Source organism: Sus scrofa, chromosome 15, assembly GCF_054392235.1.
Source record: "Sus scrofa isolate SSC_HxYL_T2T_F1_AM1 chromosome 15, Sscrofa_HxYL_maternal_Yorkshire_Landrace_v2.0, whole genome shotgun sequence".
NCBI classification, from domain to species: domain Eukaryota; kingdom Metazoa; phylum Chordata; class Mammalia; order Artiodactyla; family Suidae; genus Sus; species Sus scrofa.
This window is the reverse complement of record NC_139397.1, coordinates 138870922-138897139: the sequence shown is the minus strand read 5'-3', so window position 1 is coordinate 138897139 and position 26218 is coordinate 138870922. Positions and strand designations below refer to the sequence as shown.

Genomic DNA, 26218 nt, shown 5'->3' with positions numbered 1-26218 from the left:
GAGACTTAGAGTGGTGGGACGGGTATAGGACATTCCTCTTCAGAAGGGGGAAGTGGGAGACACAAAGGAGTTATTGGTCCATGGCAGTTCTAAAATTGAACTGGCAGATATTGGAGGTCCTTGATTAGATCTCAAGCCCTGGAGTCACTGTCCATGGCTCTGCCCTACACCCTTGGTTTCATCCTCATTATTATTTTTTTTTTAAATAAAAGCGAAAGAAAGCACATGCTCTATAGTTGATTAGTTTTGTCTGGCTGTTTCCCACTAATAGAATTTTGGGGGTTCAAAGACTTTATTTCATTCTCTGTCTGTTTCAGCTCCAGGTCACAATATTTCTGCATATGTATTTAAAAAACTTTGTGGGTCTTTGGTCAGTTTTACTGGTTTCCACTTAATTAGTCAAAAGCCACACCACCCACTAAACTCTGAATTAAACTACTTGTACCTTGGGCTTCTGCAGCTACAACGCCCTTATTTAAACTCGGTTGTTTGCTTAATGCACTTGTGAGGCACAGCCTTAATTCCTCTATATATAATGCCTTTTGTCTGAATGATTAGTGCCTTTGATTTTACTGAGTCTCAAGGTTTTATAATCATACCTTTGATTTCATCTTTGGGTCATGCTTCCCTGCCAATGCTCTGAATTTGCTCTTTGCTCAGAAGTCATTTCTATGTATTTATTTTTTTGTCTTTTTGCCTTTTCTGGGGCCACTCCCATGGCACATGGAGGTTCCCAGACTAGGGGTCGAATCGGAGCCATAGCCACCGGCCTACACCAGAGCCACAGCAACACAGGATCCAAGCTTCGTCTGCGACCTACACCACAGCTCATGGCAATGCCAGATCCTTAACCCACTGAGCAAGGTCAGGGATCAAACCTGCAACCTCCTGGTTTCTACTCAGATTCGTTAACCACTGAGCCACAACGGGAACGCCAGAAGTCATTTCTTAATTTTATTATTGTTTTAGATTTGGGGAGGCTGAGAATTTTGAAAACCATCAGGTCCCGGCTCCTTTATTCATTTATTTATTTTTGTCTTTTGTCGTTTTAGGGCCACACCCGCAGCATATGGAGGTTCTCCAGGTCACCCAACTATAGGCAGCAGTGCTGCTAAACTTTCTGCCTTTGCCTAAGAAGGATTCACCTTCTGTCAGTTTCCAATAACACTTTCTTACTTTCCTCCATATCCTTACCTGTACCCTTGTCAGAAACTGAGGCTTTTAACAGCTTTTTCAAGGCACTTTAGGTTTTCATTTACACTGTCAAAGCCATCCCATGTTTTCCTGTGTTTGGCTATGGCAGCACACCACTTCCGGGGACCAGTGCCTGTGTTAGTTGTCTATTGCTGCATAACAAATTACCCAAGTACTTAGTGTAAAACAGTAAATCTTTATTATTTCACAGTTTCTGAGAGAGCAGAATAGAGGAATTGATGTAGCTGGGTAATCTGGCTTTGGTTGCTCAAGAGGTTTCAGTCACCTCAAGGCTTGGCTGGGCTGGAGAAAATGCTTCCAAGCTCACTCGGGGTTGTTTCAGACCTCAGTTCACAGAAGAGTGTAAAGACCAGGATGCAGGGATGACTGGGGTGTGTGTGTGTGTCCGTCCGTGGTTGCTCTGTTATTTCCTTCCCCCCACCGACCCACGTGTTCATCCCCACCAGTGAGTGGGAGTCATCCTAGACGCCCCCTGCTCACTTACGTCCTGGTCAGTCCTTGAATCTTAGAGGTTATGTCTCTAACATTTCTTACATTCTTCCTTCTTCCTCAGGCTCACTATCTCACTTGTTTGTTTCAGTGGACCCTGTTCCAATCCGTCTACCACCCCACAACTTCCTTTAAAATGCAGAGCTGAGGAGTTCCCGTCGTGGCTCAGTGGTTAACGAGTCTGACTAGGAACAGTGAGGTTGCAGGTTTGATCCCTGGCCTTGCTCAGTGGGTTAAGGGTCCGGCGTTGCTGTGAGCTGTGGTGTAGGTTGCAGACGCGGCTCGGATCCCCGAGTCGCTGTGGCTCTGGCATAGGCCAGTGGCTCTGGCATAGGCTGGCGGCTATGGCTCCGATTCAATCCCTAGCCTGGGAACCTCCATATGCCATGGGAGAGGTCCAAGAAGTGGCAAAAAGACAAAAAATAAGTAAATAAAATAAAAAAAATGCAGAGCTAATCATGCTGTTGCCCAACTGAAAATCCTTTAGTGTAACTCCCTGCTGCCTGGGGCCAGAGGGCAAATCCCTTGGCCTTATGAGCTGACTTCTTTCTACTTGTTCAATCATATCTCTTCCTGACAGGACCTTCATGCTTTATCCGTATTGAACTTTCCAAATGGCCATGCTGCTGTCTCATTCCCCAGAGTCCTTTCCTAATGAACTCTCTGTGAAGCCTTTGCTGACCCTCAGTGGAGTTAATTTGCTTCCTTTGTGCCAACTCTGTACCTTGCACTTAACATTATTATTATTATTTTATTTATTGTCTTTTTAGGGTCTTACCCATGGCATGTGGAGTTTCTCACGCTAAGGGTCGAAGCAGAGCTATAGCCACTGGCCTACACTACAGCCACAGCAATGCCAGATCCGAGCTGCATCTGTGACCTACACCCCAGCTCACGGCAACGCTGGATCCTTAACCCACTGAGCAAGGCCAGGGATCGAACCCGAAACCTCATGGTTCCTAGTCAGATTCATTACCACTGAGCCATGATGGGAACTCCAATGGGAACTCCAACAGTATTATTAACGTTACTTTATTTATACATGTGGTTTGTTTACTAGTGTAGGGAGTACTTAAGGCAGGAATTGTGTTTTATTTATCTTTGTAGCCCTTGCACCTAGTACCGTGCCAACATGAAGTAGGTGCTTAATAAATGTCTGTTAATTTGAAGTTCAGTGTCAGGATCAGGAATTCTTTTTTTTTTTTTTTTTTTGTCTCTATTTCTTGGGCCACTCCCGCGGCATGTGGAGGTTCCCAGGCTAGGGGTTGAACCGGAGCTGTAGCCACCGGCCTACACCAGAGCCACAGCAACGCGGGATCCGAGCCGTCTGCAACCTACACCACAGCTCACGGCAACGCCGAATCGTTAACCCACTGAGCAAGGGCAGGGACCGAACCCGCAACCTCATGGTTCCTAGTCGGATTCGTTAACCACTGCGCCACGATGGGAACTCCAGGATCAGGAATCTTAAGACCAGCTTTTCACTAGACTATACTGGCAATGGTTTGTGTTCAGTGTGGTGGTGTTCTTTTAGGGCTGCACCGAGGCACATGGAGGTTCCCAGGTTGGGGGTTGAATTGGAGCTGTGGCTTCTCACCTATGCCACAGCAATGCGGATTCTGAGTTGCATCTATGTTTGGTAATAAGAAAACCCTGAAAATGCTTTTTCAAGTAGCAAAGCAAAGCAGGATATAATTTAAAAATAAGAGAATTGTTAATTATTGCAACATAACTGTGTTTCAGGGTGCTATGCCAGGCTCATTTTCTGCATGAAACACATTGAAATCTTTCCACAGTTGCATGCTTATGAATAAGTGGCTGTGAAATGCTAGTTTATGAATAGAAATCAGAAAGTTTACCTGAGGTGCCAAGCTCTCAGAACTAGTAGGCGGAACCATCAGAAATTGAACTCAAATTGGCCTTGCTCCAAAGCCAGCTGTCAGGCTGCCTCAGAGAATTTTAAATGATAGGATTTATAGGGTATTACTCCATTGTGTTGGAGCTATGATTTGGAGCCTACATTTATACTGGATCCCTACTTAGGATTGTTTTTCTTCCAAGTAAATGTAACCTAACTCTTAGCTAATATTAGATGAATCAGTGCTTTATTTAATAGTTTTGTTTTTTTCTTTAAAGTCTTTTTTTTGGCTCAGCTTTTTTTGATTTGTTTTTAAGTGGTGATATTTGCTGCCTGCTATTTAGTATGCTTGATGTAAGATGATTTAAAAAATGGAGTTTGTATGCTATTTTCATTTATACTGAATGGATTAAAATTAGCAATCTCTCTCTCTCTCTTTTTTTTTTTTTTTTTCTAGCCAATGAAGAATTTGATGAACTATGCTTTGAATTTGGTCTGGAACTCGATGAAATTGTATGTATTGGATATATATTTCTTTAATATTCTGTGTGTAAGTTCATTGTATTTTATCTTTGTTACCTTCTGGTTAGACTAAGACGCAGCATCTGTGGATCTTGGTGATTTCTGTGTTCTCCGTGTTAAGGGGCTGAACTCTGGTTCTAAGAGTGTGCTTTGTGTAAAGTCTCCAAAGGGATTCATGCTTTCTTCTCATGCAGTCACCCCAGGTCATCGGGCTAGTGCTGTGGAGGTGGGTCGACCCTCTCAGGTAACCCCAGGATGAGAGCCAGCTCCCCAGTAGTGAGGTACCACTGGCAGATAACCACGTGGAGGGTGCTGGGAGCAGTGGCAACGCTGCTTCAGCCATTCGATGTTTCCTTGGCCTCTGGCTTCCACTCTTTCAAGTCCTCTGTGCCCCACCCCACCTTCCCCAGGCTTATTTAACCAGTGTTAATTCGTTCCTCATTTATTATGCTGTACGTTGATCTTATCAAATGATCTCCCACTTTTTGAAGAATTGCTTGTAAAGATGATTTTGAAGCATTTTCTTTTTTTTTTATATAGTGATTTTTATTTTTTTTTCCTTATAGCTGTTTTACAGTGTTCTGTCAATTTCCCACTCTACAGCATGGTGACCCAATTACACATATATGTACACATTCTTTTTTCTCACATTATCATACTCCATCACAAGTGACCAGATGTAGGTCCCAGTGCTACACAGCAGGATCTCATTGCTAATCCATTCCAAAGGCAATAGTCTGCATCTATTAACCCCAAGCTCCCAATCCACCCCACTCCCTCCTCTTCACCTTTGGCAACCACAAGTCTATTCTCCTAGTCCGTGATTTTCTTTTCTGTGGAAAGGGTCATTTGTGCTGTATGTTAGATTCCAGATATAAGTGATGTCATGTGATATTTATCGTTCTCTTTCTTTTTTTTTTTTTTTTTTTTTTTTTTTGGTCTTTTTGTCTTTAAGGCCACTCCCGCGGCATATGGAGGTTCCCAGGCTAGGAGTCTAATTGGAGCTGTAACTGCCAGCCTACACCAGGGCCACAGCAACTCGGGATCTGAGCTGTGTCTGCGACATATACCACAGCTCACAGCAACGCCAGATCCTTAACCCACTAAGCGAGGCCAGGGATCGAACCCACAACCTCATGATTTCTAGTAGGCTTCATTAACCACTGAGCCAAGATAGGAACTCCTTCTGCTACTTCTTTAGTAATGCTACAGGAAGATTTTTTTTTAATTAATTAGTATCTGTGTGCTTGAGAAGTCAGCTGAGATTTTTGCAGTTTATATAATTATTATTATTTTTTTTTGTCTTTTGTCCTTTTAGGGCCGCACTCGCGGCATATGGAGGTTCCCAGGCTAGGGGTCTAATCCGAGTTGTTGCTGCCAGCCTATGCCAGAGCCACAGCAACACCAGGTCTAAGCCGCGTCTGCAACCTACACCACAGCTCATAGCAATGCCAGATCCTTAACCCACTGAGCAAGACCGGGGATCAAACCTGCAACCTCATGGTTCCTAGTTGGATTTGTTTCTGCTGCGCCATGATGGGAACTCCTATATAATTTTTTAGAACCCAATTATGTTTGAGGCTGTGTGATATCTAAGCATTGGAATGGATATCAGGAAAATTGAGTATTAGCTTGAGCTTCCACACTTACTAGCTATGTGACCATGGACAGCTCTGGTCACTTGCCTCTCTGGCCTCCTTTTCATCTGTGAAATAAAGGGTTTGAATTATCTGCTGTAGAGCTCAGGGAACTATATTTAGTCACTTGTGATGGAACATGATGTAGGATAATGTGGGAATGAGAATGTGTATGTATATATGTGTGTATGTACACACATACATGTATGTAAGACTGGGTCACTTAGCAGCAGATATCAACAGAACAATGTAAATCAACTATAATAGAAAAAATAAAAACCTGGAAAAATAAAAAATAAAATAAAGGGTTTGGATTACATGATCTCTGCAGATCCCTCTGGCTTCAAAATTTCTGTGGTCCTTGATTTCCATAGCACTTTTGTTAGTATTGACAAACCCAGTCTTCCTAGATGATCATTCTGTGAAGTCAGATACTGAAAATGAAAGTTTAAGCAACTGTCCTTTTTGCAAAAGAAATAGGCCATTTTTTTGTTCATATGCCTTCTTTTCTCTGGTTGCCACATTTTCTCCCCTTATCTATTTGGGTCCCTCCTGAAATCCAGCATCCCCTATGAGGTGACTCATCTTTCTTTAAAGAAAAAAAAGGGGGGGGGGTCAATTTTATTGATCCCATTGATTGAACTCGGTTTAAATTCTAATTTCTTCCCCTGCCTCTTCATATATATCTCCTCACCCCCTTCAGTTCTCTTCCCCTTTCCTGCTCCCTCTTCTTCCTATTCCTTTTTTATTTTTAACTTTTCCCAAATTTTAAAATATGCCTCCTGAGTTCAAGATGCCCAGTGTAGGTGTTCCTTGGAGCCCAGCACAGCCTTGTGTGGCCCCAGCATTGTATGGACTGATTCCTCAAGTGTGACACACAGTGCTTATTGATCAAAAGCAAATTTTTCTACATGCAGTACCAGTGCAGACTATAATTCTTTATTTGGACAATAATTTGAACTGCTCATACTGTGGCAGTGGGAGGGCATCATGTAAAACAAAAATCATTACATGTTTTGATAGGAATCCATCAGTTATTTTAGCAGGTTGTTGGTGGAAGCAGTAGGAGTTCTAGTTAAGAGGGGTTTCCACATAATTAGTGGGTAACATTAACAGTTGGAATATGTTTTTCTAGCGTTTTGATTGAACATTTCTTAAGTATTTATACAGTTTGCTGTTGTAGTAAACACAGGGAATAGAATTTAACTTCTTGGCAATGATTATTTCTACGAATAGAATAAGAATCTGGTGACTGAGATGTTCTAAGCTTTTTGCTCCTGTGTTAGAAATTATTTTAGTGGTATTTCTTCTTCTCCTTGTTTGTTTTCATTCCTGCTACTCTGTACCTTTTACTGTCATTAGATTTCTTCCCATTGTACCTATAATCCCTTCTAATTTATTCCACAGCTTCTGAAAATCTCTTCATCAGGAGCTTCAGATGTTATTTGCTTTTATAGCATCACTTTCATCCCCATGTTGCTTCTAGGCTTGGATTTAGCTTTCAGTATCATTATGAAAAGTTGAATCTTTTTTTTTGGTGAATTCTCTTTATTTTGCCTCATTGAAACTTTTATTGTTGTTGCTCTCTGTTCTTTTTTTTTGTTTTTTGCTTTTTAGGGCCGTACCCTTGGCATATGGAAATTCCCAGGCTAGGGGTTGAAGCTACAGATGCCGGCCACAGCAACACCAGATCTGAGCCACATCTGTGACTACCACAGCTCACGTCATTGCCAGATTGTTAACCCACTGATCAAGGCTAGGGATTGAACCCATATCCTCATGGATCCTGGATGGGTTTGTTACCACTGACCAATGGCAGGAACTCCCTGTTGTTGCCCACTCCCTGCTGTCGCCCTATATTCTTGTTTGTGCTTTCATTTTCTTTTAGATCAAGGAGGGGCAAATTTTTTCTGTAAAGAGCCAGATAGTAAGCTTTGAAGCTTATATAGTCACAACTCAGTTGTTGCATTTTGTAAGTAATAGTAGTTGAAATGTAAATGAATAGGCCTGGCTGTGTTGCAGTAAAACTTCATGTACAAAAATGGGTGGCAGTCATGATTTGGCCCGTCCTTGCTTTATTTAGATGGATTTTTGCTACCCTGGGAAGAATAGGGATAATGTAGTCAACTACTTTATAGGACTGCTAACTACTTTTTCAAAAGAATTTAGATTTATTTAGTTTTATTTTATGTTTGGGATTTGTTTTAGACTTCTGAGAAGGAAATTATAAGTAAGGAACAAGGTAATGAAAAGGCACAGGGGGCCTCTGATGTTGTTCTCTACAAAATTGACGTCCCTGCCAATAGATATGATCTCCTTTGTCTGGAAGGATTGGTTCGAGGACTTCAAGTCTTCAAAGAAAGGTAAGGGAACATGTTCACTAAATATTTGGCTAATTTGTATTTCTTTTTTCTTTGCTCAACATTATCAGCATCCCTGTATAAGTCTCTAGCAAAAACTGTACTGGACAGGAACACAGCTTTAGGTCTGCGTAGAGGGATGATCGGAGCCTATAAATTGTAGAATTGTAGCTGTGTGAAAATTTGCCTGAATATTGAGTCATAGCCTTTCATTTTTTTTTTTTTTTTTTGGCATTCCCATGATATGAGGAAATCTATGGGCCAGGGATTGAACCCAAGCCACAGCAGTGACAATGCCAAATCCTTTTTTTTTTTTTTTTTTTTAATTTTTAAGTTAAAAAAAAATTTTTTTTTTTCTTTTGTCTTTTTTTAGGGCTGTACCTGTGGCATGTGGAGATTCCCAGGCTAGGGGTCAAATCGGAGCTGTAGCTGCTGGCCTGCACCACAGCCACAGCAACACAGGATCTGAAACACATCTGTGACCTACACCACAGCTCAAGGCAATGCTGGCTCCGTAACCCACTGAGCAGGGCCAGGGATCGAACCTCGATGCTTACGGATGCTAGTCAGATTCGTTAACCACTGAGCCACTGTGGGAACTCCCTATGCTGTTTTCTTAAGAATTCTGAGGAAGCTTGGGAATGGAGCTTTCTAACCAGGAAACTGAAGATCTCTGTTGACTAGGGGCAAGTTAATTAACTTTGCTAATTTCAGTCTCCTAATTTTTTTTTTTTTTTTGTCTTCTGTCTTTTTTTGTTGTTATTGTTGCTATTTCTTGGGCCGCTCCCACGGCATATGGAGGTTCCCAGGCCAGGGGCTGAATCGGAGCTGTAGCCACCGGCCTACACCAGAGCCACAGCAACGCGGGATCCGAGCCGCGTTTGCAACCTACACCACAGCTCACGGCAACGCCGGATCATTAACCCACTGAGCAAGGGCAGGGATCGAACCCGCAACCTCATGGTTCCTAGTCGGATTCGTTAACCACTGCGCCACGACGGGAACTCCCAGTCTCCTAATTTTTAATTAAAAATATTTTTAGGTCCCCTTCCAACTCTTCATGTAGAAAATGATAAACATATAAAGTGAAAAAGAGGTGAAACAGTAAAGCTATCAAAAATAATTGTTTTTGGTTTTGATTATTTGTATAGTATCTAGTCAGGTGCAAAAGACTAAGAGCCTCAGGCTGATGGGCTAGACTCTGGAACTATTAGGCCTTCAGATGAGTGATGGATGTTAGTGAAACGGTGATAATTAGGCATTTGGATAAGGTAGTTGAAATTTAGGGGTCCACCCAGTTGGTTCTTCAAGTGACAATCAGATGTTTATATTTTAAGGTCAGGGATAATCCCTTATAGTGTATTTCCCAAAGCTGCCTGATTTGAATTTCTATTTTTAGCAGGCACTTCGTATGATTTTTAGAATGAGACAGAATTAGGAAAGTGACTTAAAAGCTTCTCCACTCAGAGTATGATCTGTGGACCAGCATCATATGTAACACTGGGAGCTTGTTAGAACTGCAGAATCCAGCCTCTATCCAAGACCTATTGAATCAGAATATGTGGTTTAACAAATTCTCTAGTTGATCGTAGGCACCTTGAGGTTTAAAAAGCACTGACTTAAAAACCCCTCTGCTGGTATAACAATTACCTAGACTATGCCTTCAGAATGTACTGTTTACCAGGCGTTTCCCTTGAATATCCTGATTAGGTCCAGATGGGACCAGGCCATGTGTATTTTTATTTATTTTTATTATTTATTTATTTATTTATTTGTCTTTTTGCCTTTTCTAGGGCCACACCTGCGGCATATGGAGGTTCCCAGGCCAGGGGTCTAATCAGAGCTATAGCCGATGGCCTACGCCAGAGCCACAGCGACTCGGGGATCCGAGCCACGTCTGCAACCTACACCACAGCCACAGCAATGCTGGATCCTTAACCCACTGAGCAAGGCCAGGGATGGAACCCGCAACCTCATGGTTCCTAGTCAGATTCGTTAACCACTGCGCCATGACGGGAGCTCCAACCCATGTGTATTTTTAATAAGGCATATTTTTCTTAGACACTCAATCTCATGGTTGTAATAAAAGTTATTTAATCTAGCCCCTCAGATGATTACAGATGGTTAGTTAATGGTTTTCTGGCCTCTGTTGTGACTTCAGTGATGAGACATTACCATGAGGCATGCTAGCCCTTTTTAGATAACTGGAAATATTAGAAAGTTTGTTAGGTTTGGGGTTTTTTTTTTTTTTTTTTTTTCAGCCCAAATTTGATATGCTGTAACTTTAATCCATTGTCCTATTTCTATTCATTTTGTATACTTTCTATACACAGAATCAAATTAGTTTATCAAATGCTGTGGTTAATAATGAGTAAATTTGTTTTAATATTTTAGGATAAAGGCTCCAGTGTATAAACGGGTAATGCCCAATGGAGAAATCCAGAAATTAATCATCACAGAAGAGGTAATAAGGATCAAGTCTTACTTTCCATTTAAAAACGTCTCTTTTGTGTACGTATCTATAAGGTGGGACAAAGCTGAGCCTTCTGCCGAATGTAGTTTTCTTTGACCATTTGCTAAAGTGGATGTATATTTAGCCTCTAGCTCTTAAAAATTGTCATTTTAGGAGTTCCTGTCGTGGCTCAATGGTTAAGGAATCCGACTAGGAACCATGAGGTTGAGGGTTTGATCCCTGGCCTTGCTCAGTGGGTTAAGGATCATGTAGGTTGCAGACTTGGCTTGAATCCCACATTGTTGTGGCTCTGGCGTAGGCCGGGGGCTACAGCTCGGATTAGACCCCTAGCCTGGGAACCTCCATATGCCGAGGGTGCAGCCCTAGAAAAAACAAAAAAAAAAAAAGACACACAAAAAAACTGTCATTTTGTTTTTACAAAGAAGTGAAAGGGAACACAGCATCTGTTTCCCATGAATAATTTTGGAAAATAACATCCAAATGTTTAAAATACATTTGAGATACAGTTGTTTACATTGTGGTATACTAATAAACTTTAGAAAGAAAATCTTTTCAGGAAAGGCTATTTTGGTGGAAATATTAACTATGAGCAGGCTACTTAAAGGTTAATTTTTTTTTCTCTAATTTAGTAAATTTTCAGAAATCTTATTGAAATGTAAATTACCTGAGGACAATGACTTTTTCCTCATCACCACTGTATTTTATTACTTGTTGATTGAATGAATGAATACACACTTGTTTGAATGAAAATTTGTGACAGTTAACTTTCAGTTACAAGATGTTATTACAAAGAAAAGCCTTAATATCTACCATCTCTAATGATGTAATGAATTTCAGACAGCTAAAATACGCCCGTATGCTGTTGCAGCGGTTCTACGAAACATGAAGTTTACTAAAGATCGGTATGACAGCTTCATTGAACTTCAGGAGAAATTACATCAGAACATCTGCAGGTTCGTGGTTGCATCGTGTCGTCCCCCTTCCACCCCCTGGCTCCTGACCATCCCTTTCTCATTCTCTCCCCTTCTCCTTACTCTTCTCTTTCCCTCCCTCTTTCCTTTCTTCCTCCACTGCCTTTTTCCCTAAAGCATTTCTAAATTAATGATATGTGAGGGTAATAAGAGTTTAAATTTGCTTAACTAATTCAAATTTAAGTAAGTTTAAATTTTAGCAAACAACTCTGTCACTGCTTGTAAATGGTGTATGCATGGAGAAATGAGAGATTTTGAGTACTGTATAGAGGAGAAATATCTAGTCCTAGAGTTTTTCTTGGTTTTTCTTTCTTGTTTTTTTGGTTCAAATCTTGAGCAGTGAATTACATGACTAAATATTAAACCATGGTAATTTGAATTATAACTCATTATTTTAAAAACAGACAAATTTTTGTCTAGATCTTGCATTTTGAGTGAAAATAATCATAAACTGATACAGGAAACTTGAGACTTTTATTTTTCATTTAGTTATTCTTTGTCTTTTATCTTTTTAGGGCTACACCCACAGCATATGGAGGTTCCCAGGCTAGGGGTCTAATTGGAGCTGCAGCTGCTGGCCTACACTGAAGCCACAGCAATGCCAGATCCCAGCTGCTTCTGTAACCTTCACCACAGCTCATGGTAACGCCGGATCCTTAACCTACTGAGCAAGGCCAGGGATTGAATCCGCAACCTCATGATTCCTAGTCGGAGTCGTTTCCACTGCACCATGATGGGAACTCCTTGAGACTTTTAAATACCTGAATTTTCTTATTCTGTCCTTGGTATTGCTGGACATCATTTCCTGTACAGTTCAGTTCCCCTTAGTGTGGTGATCTTCAGACCCGTATCATTCCTGAACTCCTAATGGTTGAGGAGGTTAGCAATGGGAGTCCTGGAACTAATTTCAAGATTTCAAAAATCCTAATAGAAGTTATATATTTACTAATGATAAGTCAACTTCGGCCTTTAGCCAGCATACCAAGTTTTTTTTGTGTATGTGTGTTTTGGTCCTAAATACATCACTGTAAGTTATTTTATACTAGTCAAAGGCAGCAGTTTTATATGTCTTAGGTAAAAATAGACAAATGATTTTTATTAATAATTTCAATAGTTGCAGATTGGTAGCTAGGGAAATTAGCAGGGGCTTGTGTGTAAGGGATGGGCTGGAGACAGGGCTGGGGTGGACTTGGGCATTTTCTTCTGGTATGCAAGTAGTTTAAAAATAAAACACCTGGGAGTTCCCATTGTGGCTCAGTGGTTAACAAATCCGACTAGGAACCATGAGGTTGAGGGTTCGATCCCTGGCCTTGCTCAGTGGGTTAACGATCCGGCGTTGCTGTGAGCCGTGGTGTAGGTCGCAGACGCAGCTTACAGCCCCCGTTGCTGTTGGTCTGGCGTAGGCCGGTGGCTACAGCTCTGATTCACCGCCTAGCCTGGGAACCTCCATATGCTGCGGGAGCGGCCCAAGAAATGGCAAAAAGACAAAAAATAAAATAAAAAATTAAAAAACACCTGTGGTTAAGCCCACAAGTTTTTTTGTTTTTCCTTGAAAGATCTTTTCATTCATGGTAGAAGAAACTTCTTTTCTCAGATTCCAAATAACATTTGTTTCAAGTTCTTTTACAAAGGGAATCTATTTGTTGTCTTGCAGGTAATGATATTATTAAGTGAAACAATAAGACTTTAAATATAGTTTCAAAATGAAGGACAAAATAGAGGAGTTTGGACAAACATTGATACAGCTAGCAAGTGCTTGTTGAGCCCAGTTATCTGCCCTGGTCACTTGAAGAATCTAATTTGTACCTAAATTGGAAGACATTTCCTTACTTAATTTGAATGAGACCCTTGTTCCCATCCATTGTCATGTGAAGAGTGAGGTTTTCAGTCTTTGTGAGTTCTCTGCCTGTCCTGAGGTGGTTTCCTCACAAGCACATACTGAGTAGCACTCAACTCAATTCTTGAGCGGGCCTCTCTGCAGATTTCAGAGTTCTCTGTCTGCATCAAGCTGCCCTCTCCTTTCAGTGACCTCAGGTCGTCTTGAGCTCCCTAGACTCTCAGCCCTGTCTCTTCAGCTTAGGGTGTCCACTGGGCTCTAACAGGACCTCCTTTCTTGCCCTCGTGGCTTGAAACCCCTACAGGCAGTCAGCTGGGCGGTCGTAGGGCTCACCTCTGTTTCCTGTCTTTAAGGATTGCTGCCGTTCATTGCCTTGTGTCCAGTGACAGCCATTGAAACTTGTTTTATTTTATTTTTTTTGTTTTATTTTATTGTGTTGTGTTGTGTCGTGTCGTGTTGTATCGTATCCTTTCCTTTTAGGGCCGCACCTGCGGCATATGGAGGTTCCCAGGCTAGCGGTCCAATTGGAGCTGTAGCCACCAGCCAACGCCACAGACATAGCAATGTGGGATCCGACCTGCGTCAGTGACCTACACCTCAACAACAACGGATCCTTAACCCACTGAGTGGTGCCAGGGATCAAGCCCGAGTCCTGGAGGATGCTAGTCGAGTTTGCTAACTGCTGAGCCATGATCGGAACTCTAAGAATTTTTTTTTTTAATTTAAAAAAATTTAAAAATTTGATTGGAGTATAGTTGATGTAAAGAATTCTTAGGAACAGGAGTTCCTGTCGTGGCGCAGTGGTTAACGAATCCGACTAGGAACCATGAGGTTGCGGGTTCGGTCCCTGCCCTTGCTCAGTGGGTTAACGATCCGGCGTTGCCGTGAGCTGTGGTGTAGGTTGCAGACGCGGCTCGGATCTCGGTTGCTGTGGCTCTGGCGTAGGCCGGTGGCTACAGCTCCGATTGGACCCCTAGCCTGGGAACCTCCATATGCCGCGGGAGCGGCCCAAGAAATAGCAACAACAACAACAACAACAAAAAGACAAAAAAAAAAAGAATTCTTAGGAACATAATAAATTCTGATCAAATTTCTATTTTTGGATTGTCTGTTGGAAAGCTTAGAGCCAAATCTCTGACCCTTTGTTATAAGACTATAGGCCTTGAGATACTGATTGAGTATCAGCATTGCTTCTGGCTCCATTTTACATCCCTACTTTTATTTCTTTGTCTCCTACTCGCTTTAAATTCTTGCTTTACGAAAAGACAAAAAAAAAAAAAAAAGACAAAAAAAAAAAAAAGCAACAACAACAACAACAAAAAAAAGACAAAAAAAAAAATTTCTTGCTTTACGGTTCTAAAATTTCCTTAAATCCTTTACAGATAAACTGTAGAACAAATGAAATTAATAGCTCTTGAAATTTCCTTACAGATTAAACTTTATGATTCACAGTACTCAAAATTAAATGATTTCCATTAATAAAGCAACATAGCTGTGTGACAGGAAATTTAGGAACATATAAAAAAGCCAAAAAACACAGCAGTTTTTTTTTTGTAGTTCATTCTAATTTAATAAAACATTTATGTTTACTTGAGGACACTAAGAGAAAATAGGTTAAAAGCAAAATGTATCTTGATTTTGAAAATGTCCTGATAACATAGTACTTGGGAAAACATAGTGGAAGAATTTACTTTAGCTACTGAAATGATGTATTTTATGTAGTTTTGTAATTTCTCATAATTCTTCTTCTTTTTTTTTTTTTTGCTCTTAGGGCCGCACTCATGGCATTTGGAAGTTCCCAGGGTAGGGGTCGAATCAGAGCTGTAGATGCTGGCCTACACCACAGCCACAGCAATGCTGGATCCTTAACCCACTGAGCAAGGCCTGGGATCAAACCTGCATCTTCATGGATACTAGTCGGCTTCATTTCCACTGAGCCACGATGGGAACTCCCAGGTTCTCATAATTCAATGGTTGTAAAGGTGCTATGTAGTAATGGGCTATTTTAGAGACTAAAAATAGTTTTTAAAGACCTGTAGTTGATATTATCGTTAGAACTTCTGCTTTGGAATATTCAAATCTCTTTTTCTGTTTGTCTTTCTCTGCTTTCCACGTTTAGGAAAAGAGCACTTGTTGCTATTGGTACCCATGATTTGGACACTTTGTCAGGCCCATTTACTTACACTGCAAAGAAGCCTGCAGACATCAAATTCAAACCTCTAAATAAGAGCAAGGAGTATACAGCCTGTGAACTGATGAACATATACAAGGTAAATGGTCTTTTATATTAATGTCATAGCTCTGCATAAATCATGAAATTCTTCCAAAGTCAAGTCTTAAGACAATGTAATGAGTGCTTTTGAAAAAATATCAGTGTCTGGGCTCCAACCAAGAGATTTTGATTCATTAGATTCAGAGTAGGGTCTGGGCATAGTTGTGTTTATTATTACCTTTTTTTTTTTTTTTTTTTTTTTTTTTGCTTTTTAGGGACATAGCATATGTATGTTCCCAGGTTAGGGGTCGAATTGGATCTGCAGCTGCCAGCCTATGCTGTAGCAATGCCAGATCTGAGCCGTGTCTGAGACCTACACCACAGCTCATGGCAACACTGGATTCTTAATCCACTGAGCGAGCCCAGGGATTGAACCTAAATCCTCACGGATACTAGTCAGTTTTGTTACTGCTGAGCCACAGCGGGAACTCCTATTATTACTTTTTTATCCTCTCAGCTACTTTTAATGAACAACTAGGATTGAGAACCACTGAGGTAGGGCATACTACATTGTAATATTCATATTTGGGTACAATTAAAACTCATGCAAATGTAAGGTACAATTAAGATTTGTGTGTGTGTGTAGAGGTGCACTATTACAAAGCATCTACTTCCCATTATTAGCAGGTAGAGTCCAGCAATGAAAATGAATTCAGTGTTTAATTGCACTTAACAAATCGTAGAAGAGGTGGGCATTATTTGGAAAAAGGAGCTGTTATCATTGGCCTGGTTTGCAAGTGATTTCTTCCTACTTATCTAAATAAATTTGTATGGATTGTGTTTTGCTTAAGGTGATTCAGGCTTATTCTGCAAATCTGTTTTCAGTCTTGTCGAACAACTCAATTGTGGTCTCTCTCATCTTTCCGCAGTAGGAGATGAGGTTGCGTCAGGGTACTGAGATATCTATATTAGAAAATGTTATCCGTTTAGAACTTTTGGGGGCTGCTTCATTGTTTTTCTGACTTTCCACCTTCTTTTTATGCTAGCGAGGTATGTAAACTAATAATGGTGATAGAAATAAAAAACTCATTTTCTTTGACTTAATTTTTTTCCAGACTGACAATCAACTTAAACATTATTTACATATAATTGAAAACAAACCTCTGTATCCAGTTATCTATGACAGCAATGGTGTAGTCCTTTCCATGCCTCCAATCATCAATGGTGAGTTATGTCTTACACATCATAGGTTTTTTGTTTTTTTGTTTTTTTTTCCCCGTTTCCCTCTTTGTCTTTAGCATTTCTATGGAATTTTCAATAGCCTTGGCTGAATCAATCAGATAACAATCTGAGAATCTCAAGTCCTTTGTGGATTTAATTACAGTATTTCTTTTCATTCGTCTATTCAATATTGTACTGGTGATTTTTATATAATTTGTAAATGCATATATATTTGTAATTTATAAATGTTTTCTGGTGCTATTCTTTGGATTTTCTTATATTCTTCCAAAGGGTATTGACATGTTGGTTTTAGCAGATAATTCATTTAGTTAAATTCCATGTCAGATTCCATCTGGCCTGCCTTTTCATAGCTGAAGAATTTCCTTGTGGTGCAGCGGGTTAAGGATCCAGCATTGTCACTGTAGCAACTCAGGTTCAATCCCTTTTGGGAACTTCCACATGCCATGGCTCTGGGAAAAAAACAAACAAACAAAAAAAACTTTAAAACTGCATTTTACCCTCTAAACTCCTCTCTGAAGCCTTTGTTGAAGCATCTTGAATGTATTTGTAAAATTTAGTGATGGCAAAGCCATAGATGTTTGCCTTCCTAGAGCTGAGAAGTGGGTTCAGTTGATTTAAGATGAGAAGGAGAACCTTTTCCTCCTTAAGATCTTGGACTCTAGTACTTGTAGGGCTTTGGAGTGAGCCAGATCCAGACCCAGATCTTAGTCTTGCTGCTTCATAGCTTGGGATTGTGGTCAGTGAGCTTAATCTCTGAATCTTAGTAGTCCTGCCTGCAGCTCTGTCATGGAGTCGTGGTGAAAATAAGACAATTTCTGTTAAGTACCTGACATGTTGAATGCATTTAGTAAAGCCTTGTTTTTATTTTTATCTTTATCCTGTAGCTTCTAATAGAAACTTAAAAGTTGTCTATCTCCTTACCTCCGAGGTGTCAGTTTATATTATATTCTAAATTAAAATGTAGTTTCTGTTTTGTAGAGCTTTTTAGTGTACTTCTATTTCTGAAACTAATTTGTTTTGTTGTTGTTCTGTTTGTTGCAGGAAATCATTCCAAAATAACAGTGAATACTAGAAATGTATTTATTGAATGCACAGGAACTGACTTTACTAAGGTAAATAAAACTTTTATTCTATTTTTGTACTGTTAGGATAGATTTTTTACTTCTGTGCCAAGACTATATGGCTAAACTTTAAAAATGTTTATTTTGTAGGTGGGAACATATTTTAGGAATTTAAAATTAGAAAGATGTCGATATTCTGTACTTTGGTTGTGGTGCTTTAATTCAGTCGACAAATGTTCAGCGAGCACCTATTATCTTTCCAATGCCATGAGTTTAATAATGAGTTATATGGAGTTCCCATTATGGAGCAGCGGAAACGAATCTGACTAGGAACCGTGAGGTTTCGGGTTTGATCCCTGGCTTCGCTTGGTGGGTTAAGGACCTGGTGTTGCCATGAGCTGTGGTGTAGGTTGCAGATGCGGCGAGGATCTGGCGCAGCTGTGTCTCTGGTGCAGGCCGGCAGCTACAGCTCCAATTGGACCTTAGCCTGGGAACCTCCACATGCCACGGGTGGGGCCCTAAAAAGACCAAAAAAAAAAAAAAAAAGTTGTATGTTCTTAACTCCAGGAAGCTTGTCGTCTTATGAGAGAGTTAGCCACACACATAACTGTAAAACAGAAAATGGGGTATGCATTGTAATGCCATCTGTATAAAGTATTAGTCTTATTGGCTTCATTTCAGTGCTAATTTCATAACTTTTGTACTTGATAAAAAAATTTTTTTTGTTTTTGTCTTTTTAGGGCTGCACCTGCGGCATATTGAGGTTCCCAGGCTAGAGGTCCAATTGGAGCTATAGCTGTTGGCCTATGCCACAGCCACAGCAGTGCAGGACCTGAGCCAAATCTGCAGTCCACACCACAGCTCACGGCAACGCTGGATCCTCAACCCACTGAGCAAGGTCAGGGATCGAACCTGCAACCCCATGGTTCCTAGTTGGATTCATTAACCATTGAGCCACGACGGGAATTCCAGATACTTCATTTACAACTCGTATGTACCGTATTTGCCTTCAGAAATATTGTCAGGTTTACATAGCTTTTCCTATTAAAAACTTCTTTTAAAATTACACATAACCAGACCCTGAATATCTTGCCTGAAGCTTGTATGTGAATGAAGTATACATTAAAGAAAAGCATATATCCCAGTAAGGTTACTGTATTTTTCCTTAAGCATTTCTTTGAATAAAAAAAAAAAAAATCTGTATGGCTGTCACTGTGCGCTAGGCATTGCTCTGTTTTTCTCGCACACACACACACACACACACACTCTCTCTCTCTCTCTCTCTCTCTCATGCTCACACTTTCCCATTCTTAATCCTTATATTAACCAAATGAAGTATGAACTTTTATCACCTCTACTTAACAGACAAATAGACTTAAGTACAAAGATAAGTTAACTTGCCCAGAGTCAGACTACTAGTAAGTAGATGGGCCAAGTCTGTCATCTTGCTGCAGAGACTTATGAGATTGATAAGGTTTACTGCCATAGTTAGCCATCTGTCTTTCTTGAAACTTGGTGAACCCAAGGGAGGGGTGGGAAAATAAATGATTTGTCTCAGTCATGGATTGTAACTCTCAAGAGAGCCACATAAATGCAGAACACCTGAAGATAAGGTCAGACCTACTCTAGCTCAAGGGTTTTTATTCCACTTCTTTCTTTAAAATTTATATACACAGGTCCATTTTTAGATGTTTGGAGAGTAAATTAAAGATTCATTTCCATCTGAGTGAAGAGATGGTATATTTATGAGTTACCATAATATTTGTTTTTTTCCTTTGCAGGCAAAAATAGTTCTTGATACTATTGTCACCATGTTCAGTGAATATTGTGATAATCAGTTTACGTAAGTTCACTCACTATCTTTATCAATGATGGCCTCTTGTTCTGAAGTTAAAGCATAAAGGCCTTGTGCCAATTATAAAGATGAAAATATGGTTCCTGTAACTAGAATATATAATCTCTCTAGGGAGCTAAGACATGAATAAATAATGTCTAAAGTAAAAGGTGATAAGTACTTTAAAAAGTTTCAGTGATGTTCTGGCCATTTTTAAGGACAAGTTACTGCTAACTGAGGCAATCTGGGCAGACCTCATGGAGGCAGTGACATTTAAGCTGCATTTAAGGATCATGGGATTTGGGAATATAAGTAGGAGGACTAGCAAAAGAACAGCTAACCAAGGTAATCATATGTAAGAGAAAAGTATATATTCCACATGTACCAGTAAGATTGCTATATTCCAAAGCTAAATTTTTATTTAAAAAAATTGCTTATCAAAACAATGTGGTCCTTACTGTGTGCTAGCATCATGGTTTATTCTGGAGTATTATAATTCAAAAACAAATGTTCAACTGTAGAAAGCATGACTGAAATTGTATGGCTGTGTTAGATTTTTTTTTAATTGGCATTTTAGTGTTTATGTTGGTCAGCTGTTGTTGTGTAGCACCATGACCCTGGTGAAGGCTGGCATGTACATCAGTGTTGGCATGGAGTTCATAGAGTTTGGGTGCTTTGCACCACAGGGAGATAAACTTATCAAGTGGGCACTGCCTGGAGAGACACGGGAGCCACAGGAAACAGAAGAGTAGTGTTGTATGTGGGAGAATAGATCCAGACAGCAGTGCTGGAATGTGAATGAGTTGAACGTGTTGAGGCCGCAGTTGTTGACAAAGTGGAAATTTTGTTAACCACACATTTCTGGAATTTATGGCTCTTTTTCCCCACGTAAGTTTTACTTATTTAATTTTATTTCTGGCTTTATTTATTTATTTTTCAGGGTTGAAGCAGCTGAGGTAGTTTTTCCTAATGGAAAATTACATACCTTTCCAGTAAGTACAGAAGTACTTGATGACGATTTTGACAACAACAATAATAGTAGCCTCAGCATACTTGTGATCTTTCTATCTATCCATCCCTCCAGCTACAGGCCAGGCACTTTACTGTGTGCGTTACATGGATTTCATCCTCACATTAACCCTGTAATGTTAATATAACATTTAGTAGATAGGGAGACCTTGAGATGTTAAATAGCTTGCCTACTGCTATTAAACTGTGGAGCAAGGATTTAAGCCCAGGTAGTCCTAATATACTATTATACCACAGCATTATATGGCCATGATTCCTGTGATTTATTCCCTTATTAACTAGGTAACTGGGTAATTTATAGTCTCGCCTCTTTTAAGATTACTCAGCCCTCTATACTTAGTCTGTGTCATACTTGAATTAGCAGTTCTGAAAGGCCGTTGCTGTAGCAAACAATTCCAAATGTGTTAACAGGACTAATTTAGTAGTAAGCACAATTATTTTGAAGACATAAGATCTTGATAAAAATTTAAACTATATTATTCTTTTGGGGGTAGGGGGTGCTATGCTCGAGCCATGTGGAAGTTCCTGGACCAGGGATCAGGCCCTTGGCACAGCAGCAACCCAAGCTGCTGCAGTGACAACAAATCCTCACCCCACTGTGCCACAGGAGAACTCCAAAACTAGGATTATTATTATTATTATTATTATTATTTATTTTTGGGGCCTCCCCTGTGGCATATGGAGGTTCCCAGGCTAGGGGTCGAATTGGAGTTACAGCTGCTGACCTGCACCACAACCATAGCAACACAGGATCCAGGCCGTGTCTGAGACCTATACCACGGCTCACGGCAAAACTGGATCCCCAACCCACCAAGCGAGGCCAGGGATTGAACCCACGTCCTCATGGTTCCTAGTCGGATTTGTTTCTGCTGTGCCACAATGCGAGCCCCCCCGTTATTCTTGATTGGGCTTTTCACCCCCTACATGGCCATTCCAACACATTCACACAGTGTCACAATCATTTAGTTGTGGTTCTGATTCACTGAGGCCATTCTTTCTGAGTTCTTTGGATTTTTCACAATTCATTTGCCACTTACGAAGTAAATCAGAGCATAGAATAGTTTCTACTATTTATATAGTTTTTAGGCAGTTCCTGTCAGGCGCCAGCGGAAACGAATTCGACTAAGAACCATGAGCTTGCAGGTTCAATCCCTGATCTTGCTCAGTGGGTTGAGGATCCGACATTGCTGTGATCTGGTGTTGTTGTGGTGCAGGCTGGGCAGCTGTAGCTCCGATTAGACCCCCCAGCCTGGGAACCTGCATATGCCATGGGTGCAGCCCTAAAAAGACAAAAAAAAAGTTTTTGCAGTAGATAAAACCTGCCAATATCAAAACCTCCCTCTCCTGAAAACACTAGTATTTAGCATCATATTTTATTCTAGAGTATTAATTACTATTCAAATTAAATGTGGAGTCCCCATGGTGGCACAGTGGTAATGAACCTGACTAGTATCTGTGAGGATGTGGGTTCGATCCCTGGCCTTGCTCAGTGGGTTAAGGATCCAGTATTGCTGTGAGCTGTGGTGTAGGTCACAGATGTGGCTCATATCTGGCGTTGCTATGGCACAGGCTGGTAGCTACAGCTCTGATTCACCTCCTAGCCTGGGAACTTCCATGTACCACAGGTGCAGCCCTTTAAAAAAAAAGATGTGTAACTATAGAAAGCGTGATTGAAATTATGGGCAATATCTTTTTGTAAAAAAATTGGTTTTAGTGGCTGTTACCAGTTAGCTTCTGTCAAGTTACAAACTACCCCAGGATTTACTGACTTAACCATTTGTTGGGAGTTCCTATCATGGCTCAGCAGGTTAAGAGCCTGACTAGTATCCTTGAGGATATGGCTTCAATCCCTGGCCTTGCTCAGTGGGTTAAGGATCGGGCATTGCCTCAAGTTGTGGTGTGGACACAGATGCAGCTCAGATCTGGCGTGGCTGTTGCTGTGGCGTAGGCCAGCAGCTGCAGCTCCAATTCAACCCTAACCTGGTTCCATATGCTGTGGATTTGGCCCTAAAAAGAAAAAAGAAAAAAAAAAAAAAAAACCCCAACCATTTGTTTATGATTCTGTGGGTCAGCTGGGTAGTTCTAGTCTGGACTGGCTGGGCTAGTCTCTGCAGAGCTCCAGCTGGTGGGTGGGCTATCAGCAGGATAACCTGGGATGGCCTCACTCACATATCTGCTTCTTGGTCAAGTGTCTCTCATCTTTCAGCAGGCTAGCTTGGACTTCTTCACGTGGTGGTTGCAGTATTCATAATAGCAAGAGAGCAAGTCTAATGCTCAAGTGCTTTTAAGCATGGTGTCCTGTTGGCCAAAGCGTCATTTTGCTAGAATTGCAAAAGGGAGAAATAGAGTCTCTTTCCTGATGAGAGGACCCACAGCATCACATTGAAAGGTTATGGATACAGAGAGGAAAGAAATGGCGGCCATTTATATGGTTGAGCACAGTGGTAGTTGGAATTAGCTATAGAGATAGCAGTTTAGTCAGTTTTATAATAAAGCCTGATTTGAGAAAAGTTTTCTTTCTAGTTTGAAGAATTGTCAAGTATTAAAATGAAATATGTACCTTTGGGAAGAAAAAGAAATCTCTCAAAATTTGGTTCCTTTTTGTTCTCATGTAGCTAATTTCTGGAAATCATTTATTTGTATTATAAGGAGCTTTCATAAATTTGAAATGGATGGCTTTCTGTAAAAGAGTATACACTGGTGTTTTGTCATTTGTTAATTTATTTCCTTCTAAGCTTAGGTTGGACCAGCTCTTCTCAGACTGTCATCTCAGAAGAGGTTGATCCTCTGGGGGAAGCTGAGTCTTCCTCACTCAAAATAGCATATTTTTCCAAACACTTTGAAAGTTCTCTCGTAATCTGTTATTTCATATAAACTAATAGAGTTTGGAATAAGAGAACTGGAGGAGATAATAAATGGTAGTTAGACTAATGGTTAATGGTGTGAGCTTTGGAATTATTCTGCTTGAACTCGTGGAATTCATTAGATCAGTTGTTGCTTCACTCGTGCATCTACTCATTAACTGTAGATCGAGGGCTTATTTTCTGACGAGTGTTTTTCTAAGCACTGGGACTATGGCAGTGCTAGGGCTCAGCAGCCTGCTGTTGTTGTGATCGGGGACTAGTTATTAGTCTAAAAGTCAGATTCCTTATCTGTCACATGAGGATCCTAATGTGAGGGGTAAGAATATTTTAAAAGTGAGTTTTGTCCTGCATAGCTCATATTTACTGTTCAGGAAGTGTTCGTACTGTTATTTTTAGCATGCCTTCCAGGCGTCTCCAACTCTCTTGTGCATTCCCATCACTGGAGATCTTGATAACACTCAGATCCGGAATCTGTAGATTGGTGTAACTGCCACTAACTATAAAGCCTGAGAGTTTGCATTTCCTAGAAGCACTTGGGTGATAATGATGCTTCTGCTCTGAGAACTACCAGTGGCAAGACTGGCCATCATCCTTACCTGAGTCCAAACAGGTTTTAAAATGTATTGCCTTTTTTGCTAGTGCTTTTTACATTTTTGTGAGTAATAGAGTGATTAAAAAATATTCATATGTATGTTTCCAAAGTTGCTGAAAAGCCTGGATTTTATGTGTGTGTATTCCTATCTCACATGGTAGAGTTTATGAACTGTCTGAAGGGGAGTGAGTACTAGTTCACAAGGTGCTGCCAGTCCTGCTGTCTCCTGGAGCAGATTGACAGCTTGGACTGGGGCATGATTGCGTTTCCCCACCTGAAAAAAAATGTTAGGAAAGGAATGACTTCATAACACTTAGATTTATATGATGGTTAGTGCAGTAGGACACATGAATTAGTCTTTCTTGGTCATAAATACGTATTTGCGTGAGATGATAGTGAAAATCTTCAGATTTGTAAACATTTTAGAGAGGATGTCGTGCACCAGTGTTTTGATGATGGTAATTGACGATGTAAAAGTGAGAAGTGTTTGGCATTTTATAAGATTTCCAAACAGTTCCAGTTGTTTAGCAAATAGAATATTCCTGTATGGATGTATGATAGCAAATAATATTTTGAAGCACCTCGTTTAGTTTATTTTCAATGTCTGGCTCTAAATGACAGTTTCTTGGGGGGAGACATGAAACCTCAACAATGAATCGAATTAGAGGCTAATGCTGTATCTGATGGGAATGATTTAAGTCTCTCAAACTTTTTCTCTCTAAGGAACTGGCTTACCGAAAGGAGATAGTGAGAGCTGATCTAATTAACAAAAAAATTGGAATCAGGTAGGCTCTGCAAACTTCATTGATTTATTTATTATTGAAGAGAATTTAAGAATGAAGTACACACAAGACTACTTAATTTTTCCTGAAAAAAGGGCTTGGAGAGGATTTTGATATCCCTTAAGACTTAAGTGATGATAGAACCTCAGAATGTCTGGTGTCTATTGGAATCCACAAAGAAAGGTCACTGTTTCAGGTAGTAGCGTATTTTAAAACAAAATGGAAACATATTTTAAATAATTCCGTGAAGTTTATGGTTTGTACATTCCTATTTCAGAGAAACTCCAGAAAATCTTGCCAAGCTTCTGACCAGGATGTGTTTAAAGTCAGAAGTCATAGGCGATGGGCATCAGATTGAGATTGAGGTCCCTCCGACCAGAGCCGACATTATCCATGCCTGTGATATCATAGAAGATGCAGCCATTGCTTATGGATATAACAACATTCAGATGACTCTCCCGAAAACATACACCATAGCTAATCAAGTAAGATTGCCCCCTTAAATAAACACTCCTTATTGTTAGAAACTGATTATTGAATGCCAGGAAGGCTTCGAGAGAAACAGAACAGAGGAATTAAGGAGTATTGGACATGCTCTGCTCTGAGAGGCATTTGCTGTGGAGAGGATACAAAACAGATGCCCGATTGATTAGAGCACGTTGAAAACCTGTGGTGACGAGCTCTTTGAAGAAAGACAGGTTTCAAGTTCGGAGCCCTTCTTGCATCCTTAACTGGGTGATTCATTTTCTGATCCTGGGCGTGACGCAGCAGCCGTGTATGGAAGAGGTGGGAATGGGGTGTGTACATCTGTGCAGGGGTATTGGTGTAGTGAGGTGGGTAGGGTTGCCATGGGGCAGTGGCGGGATTAGCAGTGTACTAGTGAGGATGGGTGGTTTCCTTTAAATGACAAGTTTTCTATAAATCTCTTTTAAAAAAGAGGGAGAATTTTATTTAAACTATTTTTCTCCCCCAGTTCCCCCTAAATAAGTTCACAGAACTCCTGAGACATGACATGGCGGCTGCTGGATTCACTGAAGCACTTACCTTTGCCCTGGTATGTTTTATTTGCTTTTTCTGCTCTGCTGATTGTTTTCTTTGAATCTCTGAATTACTTGATGTATGAGGCCTTCTATGAATTTATAAAAATTCATGAAATTTCCAGGTTCTGGAAGAGTAACTTTGTTCCTTGAGATTGTATAGTGTCTGGTAAAGAAATGATGAAGATTTCTCGTTTTAGTCA

General features: G+C 40.4%; 1 protein-coding gene across 2 annotated transcripts in view; it reads left to right on the top strand.

The window, feature by feature from the left end:
- Positions 1–26218, top strand: part of FARSB (phenylalanyl-tRNA synthetase subunit beta) — an 80530-nt gene that overhangs the window by 3746 nt on the left and 50566 nt on the right. For both annotated transcript variants that reach the window (XM_021074820.2, XM_021074819.2), the window contains exons 2-13: positions 4020–4075; positions 7930–8084; positions 10476–10545; positions 11392–11507; positions 15482–15632; positions 16690–16798; positions 17858–17928; positions 19659–19720; positions 20652–20703; positions 24920–24981; positions 25256–25463; positions 25952–26032. In XM_021074820.2, the coding sequence (XP_020930479.2) occupies positions 4020–4075; positions 7930–8084; positions 10476–10545; positions 11392–11507; positions 15482–15632; positions 16690–16798; positions 17858–17928; positions 19659–19720; positions 20652–20703; positions 24920–24981; positions 25256–25463; positions 25952–26032 (1193 nt within the window). The remainder of the gene's footprint in view (positions 1–4019; positions 4076–7929; positions 8085–10475; positions 10546–11391; positions 11508–15481; positions 15633–16689; positions 16799–17857; positions 17929–19658; positions 19721–20651; positions 20704–24919; positions 24982–25255; positions 25464–25951; positions 26033–26218) is intronic.